The sequence below is a fragment of the Carlito syrichta genome, unplaced genomic scaffold (assembly GCF_000164805.1).
Source record: "Carlito syrichta isolate Samal-C Ts95f unplaced genomic scaffold, Tarsius_syrichta-2.0.1 Scaffold288277, whole genome shotgun sequence".
Classification (NCBI taxonomy): domain Eukaryota; kingdom Metazoa; phylum Chordata; class Mammalia; order Primates; family Tarsiidae; genus Carlito; species Carlito syrichta.
Window position 1 is genome coordinate 336,924 of NW_007232373.1, and position 15,363 is coordinate 352,286.

The 15,363-nt window shown below is 41.5% G+C and overlaps 1 protein-coding gene across 2 annotated transcripts in view; it reads left to right on the top strand.

Moving 5' to 3' along the window:
* The window catches only part of LOC103255581 (E3 ubiquitin-protein ligase RNF103), a 110,791-nt gene that overhangs the window by 65,227 nt on the left and 30,201 nt on the right, over positions 1–15,363 (top strand). Inside the window, exon 2 of one of the 2 annotated variants that reach the window (XM_008053553.2) lies at positions 5,144–5,261. The exons of the other annotated variant lie outside the window; for it this stretch is intronic. Coding sequence (XP_008051744.2) covers positions 5,207–5,261 — 55 coding nt within the window. The 5' untranslated portion in view covers positions 5,144–5,206. The remainder of the gene's footprint in view (positions 1–5,143; positions 5,262–15,363) is intronic. 2 annotated transcript variants of the gene reach the window in all.

Genomic DNA, 15,363 nt, shown 5'->3' on the forward strand with positions numbered 1-15,363 from the left:
ACATACTTGGAAGGCTGAGGCGGAAGGATCGCTGGAACCCAGCAGGTCGAGGCTGCGGTGGCCAGGAGTGTCTACTGCACTCCAGTCTGGGCGACAGAGTGAGACTCCAACTCAAAAAAAAAAAGGGGGGGGGAATTTAAAAACTTATTGATTCTTGAAATTAAAAATAGTAATATATATACTGTGGAACTGGTAACATATAGAGGTAAAATGTATCACAATAGCATATTCCAAAAAAACTATCCAAAAATAAAGAAATGTTAGAAACCTCATACATTTCATTAGTGTTTCATAAGCCTTGCATATTCTTTTTTTGTGCTGTGTTGATTATATTCCTTCTCACACCCACATAACTCATTTATCCTTTTAAATGATCTTCAAGCCCTATCTCTTCCATGGATGTTTCCTATTATTGTCATTAATAGTAATGTATTAACTTACTCTAATGTATTAGAAAAAGAGAATGGATTTTGAGGTCTTAACACTAGCAGGCTTAAATTCTGACTTTGCATTTAACCACCTTTCCTTAGGAAGGTTCTTTGAATCTCATGGAATTGTGACAGTTAAATCTGGGGATATATTAAGTGTTTAAGACAGCACCTAGCATAGAGTAGAGACTTTACTAAATGATAGTGATACCAGAAAAAGGAGGATGGGGCATTTAGATAAGGCATGCCTGTGAAATAATCTAATTTCTTTAAATACTACTTGTGGAAGCATAGCAGGATTTATCATAGAAATACTTTTAGAATCTTTCTTTTTTCCTTTGAGTTGGAGTCTCACTCTGTTGCCCAGGCTGGAGGGCAGTGGCACGCTTCTTGCCACCGCAGCCTCAACCTGCTGGGCTCAGGCCATCCTTCCGCCTCAGCTTGCTACCATGCCCGGCTAATTTTTTTTGATGTATTGTAGAGATGAGGTCTCGCCATGTTGCTCAGGCTGGTCTCAACCTGCAGGCTCAGGCAGTCCTCTTGCCTTGACCTTCCAAAGTGCTGGGATTATGTAGACTTGAGCCACCATGACCGGCCTGCACTAACATTTTAAAAACCATTCACCTTGACTGCTAATAAAAAAACAAATGGCATCTATCAGCTTTTCATGAAAGATTCATGGTAGTCCACATTTTTACCTTTTAGTCAAGTGGAACACATTTTGAACATTCATGACAGGTGATAATTGGAATGAATTTAGGTAATTCATTTTGTCCTACTCTTCAAATAAAAATAGTTAATGCAGCAAGACCTCATCTCTACAATAAATCAAAAACATCAGCTGGGCGTGGTAGTGCATGCCTGTAATTCCGGCTACTTGGAAGGCTGAGGCAGAAGGATCGCCGTAGCCCAGCAGGCCGAGGCTGCGGTGGCTGGGAGCGGCCACTGCACTCCAGTCTGGGCGGCAGAGTGAGACTCCAACTCAAAAAATAAAAACAAATAAAAAATAATTAAAAAAAAAATAGCATGTGTGACCTCATGGGTATAAAGGCATTTATGTGCCTATATAAATGTAGGAAAATATAAAGAAGAAAGATAAAAATCACCTTGAAATCCTACAACTCAGATAAGTCCATCAAACATTTTGGTGATCATCCTTTCAGATATATTTCTGTCTGTTTTCGTGTTTACACACAATTAGTTGTTTATTAATGTGTCATATTAGTCCTGCTCCTGCTCTTTATTTATATTTATTTTGGTAAAATATTCATAAAATAAAACTGACTGTTTTGACCATTTTTAAGTGTACAGTTCAGTGGCCTTAAGTGCATTCATATTGTTGCACAACCATCGCCATTATGCATCTCCAGATCTTTTTTGTCATTCATACTGAGACTCTGTACCCATTGAACAATAACTCCCCATTTCTCCCTACACCCAGCCCCTGGTAACGTAGTAGCCCCAAACCTGAGAGGGCTTGCACATAATATTTTCCTATCCCAAAGAAGTCACTCGGTGGTCCGAGAGGGAGAGACATTGGTTTATTGAAACTTATGAGGGAGTCACCGATGGTAGCAGTTCTGTGAAGAAAGAACCCACACTGCTGGACAGTATAGCAAACAGTTTTATAATCAAGCAAGTTAATCATTCAAATTCCTGTACAGTGTTTACAATCAGTGAGTAAGAGTGCCACCCACATTGTGCTCAACTTTGTTCAATTACCTGTACCCCATGATTTGTTAATCCCTTGACTCACTACCAGGAATATGCACATCCTGCAGAGACCAGCCTTGACCAGGGGCTGCTCCTGGGGGAGGGGCAGAAAGAAGCCAGATAAGGGGAAAGAGGCAATGTCTGGACAATTATCTCACACTTCACCCCACCATGACCTTTTCTCCACCCTTACAATCTTTTTGTAACATTGATCCTTCTGCAAGTTCTGTGAAGTGGAAACAGAGTCAAACATGGCATATGCAACAAAGGGCACAGGGTACAAACAGTAATATCGCTACAGTGATTATAACACCTATGATTACCTTTTGCCAAAAAGAAAAAGCTTAGTGGTAGAGGGGTCGTCGGCTAAGGGTGATAAGATAGATGTTTGACAGGAACAAGCAAAGGTCAAACTCAATTCTCAGGTAAAACACATGCAACTTTCCTGTCCTGTGACAACACGATGACACTTTAGGGAGCCTCCCCAGGCTAAAATATCATGTCCTATCAAGCCCAGGAGCTGTCTTGTCCATGACATGAAAGGACAGTGGGTCTGTCCTGAATTGCTACATAGAAATGATAATGTTCCCCCACTTGAGTATTTGTCCATTTTCCCATAACCATAGGATGAATATCAACATTATGATCTATCCCCTCTCCCCAGGGAGCACCAGCAGGGTTCAACTTGAACTTCCTAGGGTCAGTGGAAGGTACTCTCTGCAGGCACTGTGTCCTGAGGGGCGGGCAGCAACAGATTATTTTGTTCTTGCTTCCCCAGCTTGGTTGTGGTGATGACACTTGAGTCCAGATGTGCCTCTGCCCATGGTAGGTAGGGGTGCTGGACTGTCAGCAAGAGGTTGCTCCTTGAGAGGGCACAGTGCTTCACGCATTCGAGTGCTGGCCTGTTTTCAGTGTCCTTCAGCATCCCGTTGCATTTCTCCATGAGACCAGTGCCTATGGGATTGTAAGGTAGGAGGGATCGCTCGTCGGTATGCAGCCGCTCAACCCATTGCTGCACCTGATGTCCAGTAAAGTGGGTCTCATGGCCACGTTCAACAACTTCAGGGGTGCCGTATGCTGCCAGGAGCTGTGACAGTCCTCCGATGGTTGAGTGCTGTGTAGCTTGCTTGCGGGGGAAGGCCTGCAGGAATCCTGTAGTAGTGTCAGCGCAAGTGAGAGCGAACCAGGCCCCTCCAACATGGGAAGGAGGCCAATGTAGTCTACTTGCCGGCAGGTTAAGGGCTCACAGCCTTGTTTGATGTGTCCTCCTCCTGCTGGCAGGCTCCACGGGTGCCCCTCAGCACATACAGAGCAAACGTGGCAAGCAGCCACTATGTCAGAGTATTTAATGGGAAGCCCCCAAGCTTTTGAAACTTCCCACAGTGTTTTCTGTCCAGCATATTTCATCTTAGGATGTAGCCAGGTGGCTACATCTCTCACGGGAGCTTCTCTGTAGCCACCTTACGTGGGTTAGTGTGTCTACCTCGTCATTCCTGGGGCTCTGCAGTGGAGAATGCCCAGAGACACGGAAGAGGATGATTTTCTTTTGGAGGCTTGTGGCATAAATGTCCTGCCACATATCTTGGCCCCACAGGGTCTTGTTCATACTTGTCCATTTTGGCTAGTGCCATCGTGGCATCCACAGCATCAGTCCTTTGAACACCGCCCAGTTGTCTGTGCAGATTGTCAGTGAGCCTGGCTCTTTGGATATATCAGCTACACTACCTGCAGCTCTGCCCACTGACTGCTTTGCCTTGTCCCGTTCTCCATCCAGATAGTCTGTGTTTTTGGCTGGGATGCGGCAGCTTGCCATCAAGGGGGTTGTCTCTGACACGGTCTATCCGTGTATTGAGCCTCTTTGGGGACTGGTGGTATTCCCTAATGGAAAATGGGGGTGATAACTGTTTGCTCTGCCAGTTACCTCCATCAACGGACATTATTGGCCCTAGGAGCTGCTGCAGTTCCTAGCTAAGAGGACTTGTGGAGAGCTTGCTGGAGACATGCTCACCATTTGGTCAGGGTTGTCATCTGTGCAGCTGAGCTGCAGGGCCTTTGAGAAAGGTCATGAATCTGACCCACTATGTGCTGGGTGGTGCGTATAGTTACTAGGGCTTGTCTGGTAGTGGGCTTTGTTGCCAAGAGAGTTTGGTATACTGAGTTGCCTTGCTGTTTAATGGGGCTGTAGTGAGTTTCAGCGCCTTTGCAGGTGGGCTACCAAAAGCCAGTGGGAAGCCAAGCTTTCCCCTGATGCCAAAGCCCCCAAGCAGATCCCATCTGGGTGGCATTCATATCTAATTCACGAAGGGATTGGTTTAGAATGCCCAAGCCTGGATGGCACCCACAGTACCTTGGGCAACACTGAATGCCTGTTGGCATTCCTCTGCCCAGTCCTGTTAGGATCCTTTTTTGGTCAGTCTATATAGGGGTCGTACAATCTGTGCTAAATGTGGGATAAATGCCCTCCAGTATCCCAACAAGCCCCGAAACACTTGTAGCTGTTTGGGGGGTGTTGGGTGGGGAAAAGCCTGTATTTTGTCAATAACCAGACCAGATAACCCTCAAGAATCTCACAGATAAGCAGGTCCTTGCAGCTTGTTTTGAATCACTGCCCATCCTTTCCCCTGCATATGTTCAATCAGCTGGGGTCTGTAAGAGAATCAGAAATTGGCAGGCTGTCATCCGTAGAGTGAAATAGAGACACTGATGCAGGTCGCCTTCGATTTTCCAGATCTTGAGCTGCCATGCCTGGACATAACGTCGGTTTATGCAAATACCCATCAGCAGCACTGTGATTGTTCACGGTCTTCCTTCCTAGGTGAATGCGAACTAGTCTTGACAGTCTGCATGAATATCAGTACTAAAGAAAGCATTAGCCAAATTCACTACAAAATGGTATGTGCCCACTTGTGCCCCTAATTGGTTCAGTTATTAGCAATATTTGGTACAGTAGCATGCAGAAAGGGTATAACTTTATAAATTTCCAATATTCTGTCATTCTCCAGGTACCATCTGGTTTTCTTGCCAGTCATACTGGAGAATTATTGGGGCTGTGAAGAAGGTGGATTATGTTAACCCTTGCCAATTCCTATATGGTTTCTCCAGTTTCTTTGTGCCTGCCAGGTAAGCATTGTTGTTTGCTGGCAGGACCATGGATGGTGTTTGGTATGTCCTCTGATTACAGCTTTAACTACCCTTACTTTCAGATGAAATTTACCACTGCTGAGTTTTTAAACATAGCCCTTGCAGCACATCAATTTCTAGTATGTACTCCTTGATGGGAGATATACACAGAGGGTGCCAAAGAAAAAGTATAAACATTATAAGAAAGGAAAAAACTGTGTTAAAATTGTAATACTCAATAGACACTGATAACAAAAGATTAACGCCATCTTTTGAGTGAGTATCATACTACACATTGCTACCATAATTCAGTTCAACTTCAAAAAGTAATACATAGATAACATCTCTTAAAACGTGTGTACATTTTTTTGGCACTCTGGTATACAGCATAGGGTCTAGAGAGCAGGTGGCCAATGCATAGGGCTAGCGTCACCCTCCTAACCTTGCTTGGCTTACCACATACCCACCTATGGCAGTTAGAAGCCCTTCAGACTTACTTGGGTTACCATATAGTAGGGTGCATTCAGCTCCAGTGTCCGCCAGAGCTATTACTCTTCGTATATTTATGTAGCAGGCTCAGTGTGTGGCCTCCAATCTGTGGAGGAGGCTTGCACATCCTCCTGTCTTGTCTATCCCCCTAGGCCTGAGACCAGGGCCAGGGCCGAGGGCCATAGTCCTCCAGGGGCACCTTAGGCTCGACCCGACGCAGTGAGTGACCATTCTGTGGGCAGCTCCTTCACTAGCTTCTTCTAGCCTCAAGGGGAGAACCTCCTCATTACTGGGGTCCACGCTAATACCTGGACCTCAGCCCTTTTTTCTGAGATAGGCTGGTAATGTTTTTCTTTAGGATGCTGCTTCCACAGTTCCACCAACAGCGCACTGGACTGTTTATCTGTCTTGTTCGGATCCGCCTCTGCCTTTATTAAATCTATCCACATTTGCTTGTGAGTCACCTTTATGGGACCCTCTGCTGCAGCTTTTTTCTCTTTTGAGCTCTCGTTCACTTTCGAAATCCCCTGTTTCTGCCCAATCAAATCTGTTTCTCCCAGGTCCTCCATTGCCTGCCCTGCCTCCTGTACCATCCCACCTATTGGCGGAAATAGCACAGGTATCAGAGTTCCATTAAAGGAAGGTGGGGCTGATCGTAGCACCTTTTCTTTCAACTATAAAGGATACTGCGTCTGGCCCTTCAAAGGGAGGCATGACACATCGTCTTTTCCCAGAGGTAATCCTGTAGCTCCTGCTTGGTGTTCCATGGGGCAGAGAGAATGCAGTGGTTTTTTTTTTTTTTTTTTTTTTCTAAGTGTCCCTTCTCAATTGCTTTCAATAATTCCAGCTGTCCTGCCTGTGTTTTCAGGGCATCCCTAGACTCACACGGCAGCCCCCAGCTAGTTACCAAGCTCTCAGTGTGGAACCACATCAACTCTGTGGTCCCACCCAGTATTTCCCCCAGTGACATCCCTCCCCCTACTGTCTCTCCTGCAGCCACTACAACGGTGGACTTCTCTGGAATATCCTGCCAACTATGCCAGTTGTAACATGGTAGCCCCAAGTCTGAGAGACTTCCAAAGAAGTCACCCAGAGGTCCAGAAGGGAGAGACATTGGTTAAATGAAACTTCCTGGGGAGCACGGATGGCGGTCGGTTGGTGAAGGTGAAGAAAGAATCCGTGCCTCAGGAAAGTACAGCAAACAGTTTTATAGTCAAGCAAGTTAATTATTCAAATTCCTATACAGTGTTTACAATAATAAGAAGGAAGGGTGCCGCCCACATTGTGCTTAACTCTGCTCAATTACCCACACCCAGTGACTCATAGGGAATATGCGTCTCCTGCAGAGAGTGGCTGCTCCCTGGGGTAAAGCAGAAGCCAAATATAGGGGAAGGAGGCAATTCCAGAGAATTATTTCAAACCACTATTCTACTTTCTGCATCTATGTATTTGACTCTCTAGGTACTTCATATAAGTGGGATCAACAATATTTGTTCTTTTTTGTGTCTGGATTATTTCACTTACCATAATGTTTTCAATAATTATCCATGTTGTAGCATGTATAATAATTTTATTCCTTTATAAGACTGAATAATATTCCATTGTATGTATATACCACATTTTATTTATCCTTTCATCTGTTGGTGGATATTTTTATTGTTTCCACCTCTTGGTAACTGTCAATATTGCTGCTGTGTAGTTGAGTATACAACTGCCTGCCTTGCTTTCAGTTTTTGTCTAACATACCGAAGGTGGAATTACTGGATCAAATGGTAATTCTGTCTTTAATTTTTTTTGGAGGGGGGTTGGAGTCTCACTCTGTCGCCCAGGCTGGAGTGCAGTGGCATAATCACGCCACCCCAGTGTCGACCTGCTGGGCTCTGGCAATCCTTCCACCTCAGCCTTCCAAGTAGCCGGAACTATAGGCACGTGCTACCACACCCAGCTAATTTTTGATTTATTGTAGAGACGAGGTCTTACCAAGTTGTCCAGGCTGGTCTCGAACCCGCGGGCTCAGGCACTCTACTCACCTCAGCCTCCCAAAGTGCTGGGATGACAGATTGAGCCACTGAGCCTGTCCTATCTTTAATTTTTTGAGGAATCATCATGGTGTTTTTCACAACAGCTATACTACTTTACGTTTTTACCATCAAAAGCCAAGACATTCAAAAGCACATGTATGGGGGAATATAGAAAGTCACTGTTCATGCCCAGGGAAGGGTGCAGGCTCAGAAAGTACCTCAGAATAATTAAGAAATAAACCAAAAAGAAAACAAAATCAGTAAACCCGGGGGAAGAGGGAACATTTCATCTCTAGAATGGTCACATTATAAGATTCACGTGTTCAGTTTTCAACAACAACAAAAAGTCACAGGGCATACAAAGAAACAGGCAAATATTGCCTATATAAAGGGAAAAAACCCAGAAACTGTCCCCGAGAAAGACCGGATGGTGGATTTACTAAATTTGCAATATCTTAAGGATGTACAAAGAACTAAAGGAAGATATGGACATAGTAAACAAACAAATGTGTGAACAAAACGGAAACATCAATGAAAAAATAAAAAAGATTAAACCAAAAAATCTGGAGCTGAAGTGCACAAATAGTTGAAATGAAAACTTTACTAGAAAGATTCAAATTTGAGTAGATAGAAGAAAGAATCTGTGAACTTGAAAATAGAGCAATTGAAATTACCAAGTCTGAGGAAGAACAGACCTGTGGGACACCCATCAAGTTGACCAACATACTTCACGGGAGTTTCAAAAGAGAGTGATAAAGGGGCAGAGAGATTATTTAAAGAAATAATGACTGAACTTTCCAGATTTGGTGAAAGATGTGAATATAAATATTCCAGAAAGTTCAGTGAATTTCAAGTAGGATAAACTCAAATGAGATTCTGCCATGACACTTTACAGTAAAATCAAACTGTAGAAGAGTTCAAAGATGCAGTGAGCTATGGTTGCACTATTGCACTACAGCCTGGATGACAAAGCAAGACCTAATCTCTTTAAAAAAAAAATCAAACTGTAGGAAGCCAAAGAAAATGAGGGAATCTTGAAAGGGGTACATACAAAGGGTCCTCAGTAAGATCTTAGCATATTTCTCATTAGAAACATTGGAGGCCAGAAGGCAGTGGGTTCAGTGCTGAAAGAAAAGACCTGTCAGCCAAGAATATTATATCCAGAAAAACTGTTTTTTTTTTTAAATGGAGAAATTAAGATTTCCAGATGAACAAAAGGTGTGAGAGTTTATTACAAATAGACCTGACCTACAAGAAATGCTAACAGGAGTTCTTCAGGTTGAAATGAAAGGACACTACATGGTAACTTGAAACTGTGTGAAGAAATAAGTATCTCCATTAAAGGTGCATTCAGGGGCAATTATAAATATTCATTACTCTTCATTTTTTACATGATTTAAGTGATTTATGCATATAAAGTTATTAATCTATGTTTTTGGATATTCAGTGCCCAAAGATGTAATTTTGTGACATCCGTAACTAGAAGGGGGTAGAGACAGAGTTGTATGAGAGGAGAGTTTTCGATTACTATTGAAATTAAGCTCATCCAAATTCAAATTAGAGTGTTACAACTTCAGGATGTTAAGTGTAATCCTCATGATACCCACAAATGAAATGGCTACCTAAAATATGCAAAAGGAAATGAGAAGGGTATTAAAACATTTGATTAAAAAAAAATCAAGTAGGCCAGGCGCCGTGGCTCACACCTATAATCCCAGCACTTTGGGAGGCCAAGGTGGGAGGATTGCTTGTGCTTAGAAATTGAGACCAACCTGAACAACATAGCGAGATCTCATCTCTACAAAAAATAAAAAAAAATTAGCTGAGTGTGGTAGCACTCTGTAGTTCCGGCTACTTGGGAGGCTGAGACAGAAAGATTGTCTGAGCCCAGGATATAAAGGCTATGGTGAGCCATGATTATGCTACTGCACTCCAGCCTGGGTGATAGAAATTCCAACTCAAGAATAAATAAATAAGCACACAAGAAAACATTCTTTTTTTTTTTTTTTTTTTTTGAGTTGGAGTCTCACTCTGTCGCCCAGACTGGAGTGCAGTGGCCACTCCTGGCCACCACAACCTCGACCTGCTGGGCTCCGGCGATCCTTCCACCTCAGCCTTCCAAGTAGCCAGAATTACAGGCATGTGCTACCACGCCCAGCTGATTTTTTGATTTATCGTAGAGATGAGGTCTCGTTGCCCAGGCAGGTCTCGAACCCGCGGGCTCAGGCAATCCACTCACCTCAACCTCCCAAAGGCGCGGGATTACAGGCTGAGCCACCGAGCCCGGCTAAGAAAACATTAATGCAAGAAATAAGGGACAGAATAACTGTATAAGACATACAGAAAACAAACGGCAAAAGAAAATCCCTCCCTATCAGTAGTTACTTTGAAGGCAAATGGATTAAAGTCTCTAATCAAATGACAGATTGCCAGAATGGGTTAAAAACACCCCATAATTCTAACTATATGCTGTTTACAAGAGACAGACTTTAGATCCAATGACATAAATAAGTTGGAAGTGAAAGGATGGAAAAAGATTTTATGGACATAGTAAACAGAAGAGAGCATGGGTGACTGTATTAACTCATTCGCGATCGCTGCTGTGAATTTACATCATTCCAAATTCCGTTCCTGGTTGCTGCTAACATGAATTTATGTCTTTGCAAATTCTGTTTCTGAATGCTATACCATTGTCATATGTATGTGTTATTATTATATTTTGCTTGGAAATTAATAGGCAAGAAGAAAGTTAATTGAGACAATTATCTGATAAACTGCATAATTTGTTACTGATTTACGTAGTTGGTAAAATGGCAAGTTGGTAATTATTTTGCTGCAATACATATTTAAGCACATAATAACAGACTCAAACATGAAACAAAAGTGGACAGAATTGAAGGGAGAAATCATTCCATGATAATAGTTGAAGACATCAGTATTCCACTCTTCAGTAATGGGTATAACAACTACATTAAAGTTAAATAGATCTAGCTGGGCTCGGTGGCTCAGCCTGTAATCCCACGCCTTTGGGAGGCTGAGGTGAGTGGATTGCCTGAGCCCACGGGTTCGAGACCCGCCCAGGCAACTTGGCAAGACCTCATCTCTACAATAAATCAAAATGAGTTGGGCGTGGTAGCGTGTACCTGTAGTTCCAGTTACTTGGAAGGCTGAGGCGGAAGGATCACTGGAGCCCAGCAGGTCGAGGCTGCGGTAGCTGGAAGCGGCCACTGCACTCCAGCCTGGGTGACAGAGTGAGACTCCAACTCAAAAAAAAAAAAAGAAAAGTTAAATAGATCTAATCCAGATCTAAAAACATATACAAACACTACCCAACAACAAAATATACGTTCTTCTTGTGTGTACATGGGATATTCTTCACAATAGACTATATATTAGGCCACAAATCAAGTCTCGATGAAATTTAAAGAATAGATATGTAAGGCATTGTCTTTGACTAGAATAAAGCCAGAAACTAGTAATAGAAAGAACACTGGAAAATTCACTTACATGTGGAAATTAAACAACACACTCTTAATCAGTGGTTGAAAGAAGAAATCACAAGGGAAATTTAGATAGTACAGATGAGTGGAAACCAAAACCCAACATACCAAAACTTACGGAATGGATCAAAAGCAGTCCTGAGAGGGCAATGAAGAGCTGTAAATGCTTGCATTAAGAATGAAGAAGGCTCTTGTTAGGTCTGTTAAGTTGGCCAGTATCAGGGGAATAAAGCAAATCATTGCAGAGACAAGCAAAATAATTTTTTACACTTCCCAGGGAGAGAGTCTGGGAAGGGACCAGCGATAAAGGAGCCTGGCATAAGGGTTAAGGAGAGTGTGCATTTAAGGTTTCTGTAAGGGAACAGCACTGGTGAGAAAAATCTCCAGCAGCTCCATTCTCAGGCTTTGATAACATGTAGGTCTGGTGTCTTGAGGTTAGAGGGTGACACATTTTATGACTCCAGGTGATGGCCTTGCAGTTTGTCAGGGAGGCTGATCCCACTTGATTAGGTCATCCTGGTTCTGTATGGCTGAAAGACATACTGGGGGTAGAAAAAAAAAAGTGCAAGGCAGGCTTGGGAAGGGGTTTGTAAATTATCAACAGCTATCTCTGGGAAAATGGTTATGTCCTTGGCTAATGACTAGAGGGTAAATTAAAGTGAACTATTAGAAAAAGAACAAACTCAACTCAAAACTAGCAGAATGAACAAATTAATAAAGATTAAAGTGGAGACAGACAAAATGTAGAATAGAGAAACAGTTGAAAAAGTCAAAAACAAATTTGGTTATTCAAAAAGACAACAAAATTTGATATACCTTTAGCTAGATTGACTAAGGAAAGAAAAAAGACTCAGTACTAAAATCAAGATAGAAAGTAGGGACATTACTATTTATTCTACAGAAATCAAAATAATTATAATAGAGTACTATACAAGTTGTGTGCTAACAAATTGAGTGACCTAGGTGAAATGGACAAATTACTAGAAACACAAAACCTACCAAGACTGAAACATGAAGAGATAGGAAATCTGATTGGTTGAATCAGTAATCAAAAATATTCTGACAAATTCACTGGACCTGATGGCTTCACTGGTGAATTCTACCAAACATTTAAAGAAGAACTAACATCAGTTCTTCTTGATCTTAAAAAAATTGGAAGAGGAGGAAACACTTTCTAACGCATTCTGATCCCATCATTGCCCTGAAACCAAGTCAGACAAAAATGCTACAAGAAAAGAAAACCACAGACCAATATGTCTGTTGACATCAGTGTAAAAATTTTCAAAAAATACTAGCAAACCAAATTCAGCACCATATTAAAAGGATTATGTGTCATGATCAAGTGGAATTTATCCAGGAATGCAGAGGTGATTCAACATACCACAATTGATCAATGTAATTCATCACATTAACAGAATGAAGGGGGAGAAAAATCCCATGTAATCATCTCAGTTGATGTAAAAAAAGCATTTGACAAAATATAACACTCTTTCATGATAAAAACACTCAACAGACCAGGAATAGAAGGAAATTACATCAACATAATAAAAACCATATGTGGACAAAAACAAAAGAGCCCCCACAAGGAATATCACACTAAATGGCAAAAGAGTAGTCTTTTCCTAAGATCAGGAATAGGGTAAGCAGGCCCACTTTTACCACTTCTCATCATCATAGTACTGTAAGTTCTAGGTAGAGGAATTTGCCAGGAAAAATAAATTAAAAGCATCCAGATTGAAAAGGAAGAAGTAAAAATATGTTTGCAGTTGAAATCATCTCATATGTCTAAAACCCTAACAGTTCTCCAAAAAAAACCCTTACAACTAATACATTCAGTAACGTAGCAGGATACTAAATCCACACAAAAAGTAGTATTTCTATATACTAACAATGAACAATCCGAAAAGGAAATTAATAAAACCCGCTAGCATCAAAAAGAATAAAATACTTAGAAATTCACTTAACTGAGCAGGTGAAAAACTTGTACAATGAAAAACTACATTGCTGAAAAAAAATAAGACATAAATAAATGGAAAAACATCTCATATCCATGGATTGGAAGATTTAGTATTGTTAAGGTGTCAGTACTACCCAAGCAGTCTTGTAGATTTACTATAATCTCTTACCAAAGTCCCAATGATTTATGCAAAAAGAGAGAAATTCATTTTGAATTTCATATGGAATCATAAGGGGGATTGCTGGATCATATGGAAGGTCAATGTCTAGTTTCTTGTTTTTGTTTTTTTGAGTTGGAGTCTCACTCTGTCTCCCAGGCTGGAGTGCAGTGGTACACTCACGGCCACCCCAGCGTCGACCTGCTGAACTCAGGTGATCCTTCCACCTCAGCCTTCCAAGTAGCTGGAACTACAGGTGCGTGCTACCACACCTGGCTAATTTTTTTTTTTTTTCAGTTTATTGTAGAGATGAGGTCTCACCAAGTTGCCCAGGCTGGTCCTGAACCCCTGGGCTCAGGTATTTCTCTCACCTTGGCCTCCAAAGTGCTAGGATTACAGGCTTGAGCCACTGTACACGACCAATATCTAGTTCTTTTAGAAATCGCCACACTGTTTTCCAAAGAGATGGAACTAGTTTGCGTTCCCACCAGCAGTGTAGAATCATTCTTTTTTCTCTGAATCTTCACCAGCATCTGTTGTTTTATTAATGTTGGCCATTCTTTTGTGGTTAGGTGGTATCTCAATGTGGTTTTGATTTGCATTTCTGTGATGATTAGTGAGGCTGAGCACTTTTTCATGAGTCTGTTGACTGCCTGTATATCTTTTTAAAAAATTTTTTTATTTTAAAGATGTGGGGTGCAATTCAGGGTTAGGTCTGCAAATGTTTATTATGCAAGTACCCTTGTTGATGAGGTTGCCCATATATTTTCTTTTAAGAAGTGTCTATTCATGTCTTTTGCCCACTTTTTAATGGGGCTGTTTGTTTTTTTCCTTTTAGCATATTTGAGTTCCTAGTATATCCTGAATGTGAGGCCTTTGTCAGATACACAGTTGGCAAATATTTTAATATACCCAAAGGAACTCAGATCATTCTGCAGAAAAGATACCTACACACGCATGTTTATTGCAACACTAGTCACAGTAACAAAAACATGGAACCAACCGTGCTGCCCATCAAAACTGGACGGATAACAAAAATGTGGTGCATATATCCTATGGAATATTGCACAGCCATAAAGAAGGACAAACAAATGGACTTCGTAGCAACTTTGATGGATTTAGAGTCGATCATACTCAGTGATCTGTCACAGAAACAAAGAACAGAGTACCACATATTCTCACTCATAAGCAGACCCTGACCAGTTACCATAATACTATAAGAAAGGAATTGGCGGTAGCAGGATACTGCTGGGGTAGGGGGCAGAGAACACAACATCAATAAGGATGCCTGATCTCAAACCAGGCAAAGTGGGAACCAAAGGGAGGCCCAAACTTTACTTGCACGATGACCACTTGTATACCTAATCCTGAATTGTACCCCATACCTTTAAGAAAAAATCATAAGAGACCCTTAGTAATCAAAATCATCTTGGAAAAAAAACCAAGTTTTAAGAACTCACTTCCTTATTTCAAAAGTTACTACAAAACTACAGATCTAAAATCATTGTAGTACTGGCATAAAGACAGACACATAAACTAATGGAATAGAGTTAGAAGTCCAGAAATAAAACCATGGGTCTATTGTTGACTGATTTTTGACGAAAGTGCTGAAACTATTCAGTGGGAGAAAGGACAGTCTTTTCAACAAATGTTGGGTGAGAAAGCTGCATATCTATATGCAAAGAATGCAGTTAGACCCTTATTTAGCAACATATACAAAAGTTGCTCAAAACGGATCAAACCCTAGACTTTATGAAAGTTAAAAACTTTGTGCATAAAAATACTCTGTTAGCCAGAGTAAAATATTAGCTCATAGAAAGGAAGAAAATATTTGCAAATCATGATAAGGGACTAATATCCAGAATACATATACAACCTCTAACACTCAATAATAACAAAGACTTGATTCTAAAATGACCAAAGGAGCCGGGCTCAGTGGCTCAGCCTGTAATCCCGCGCCTTTGGGAGGCTGAGGTGA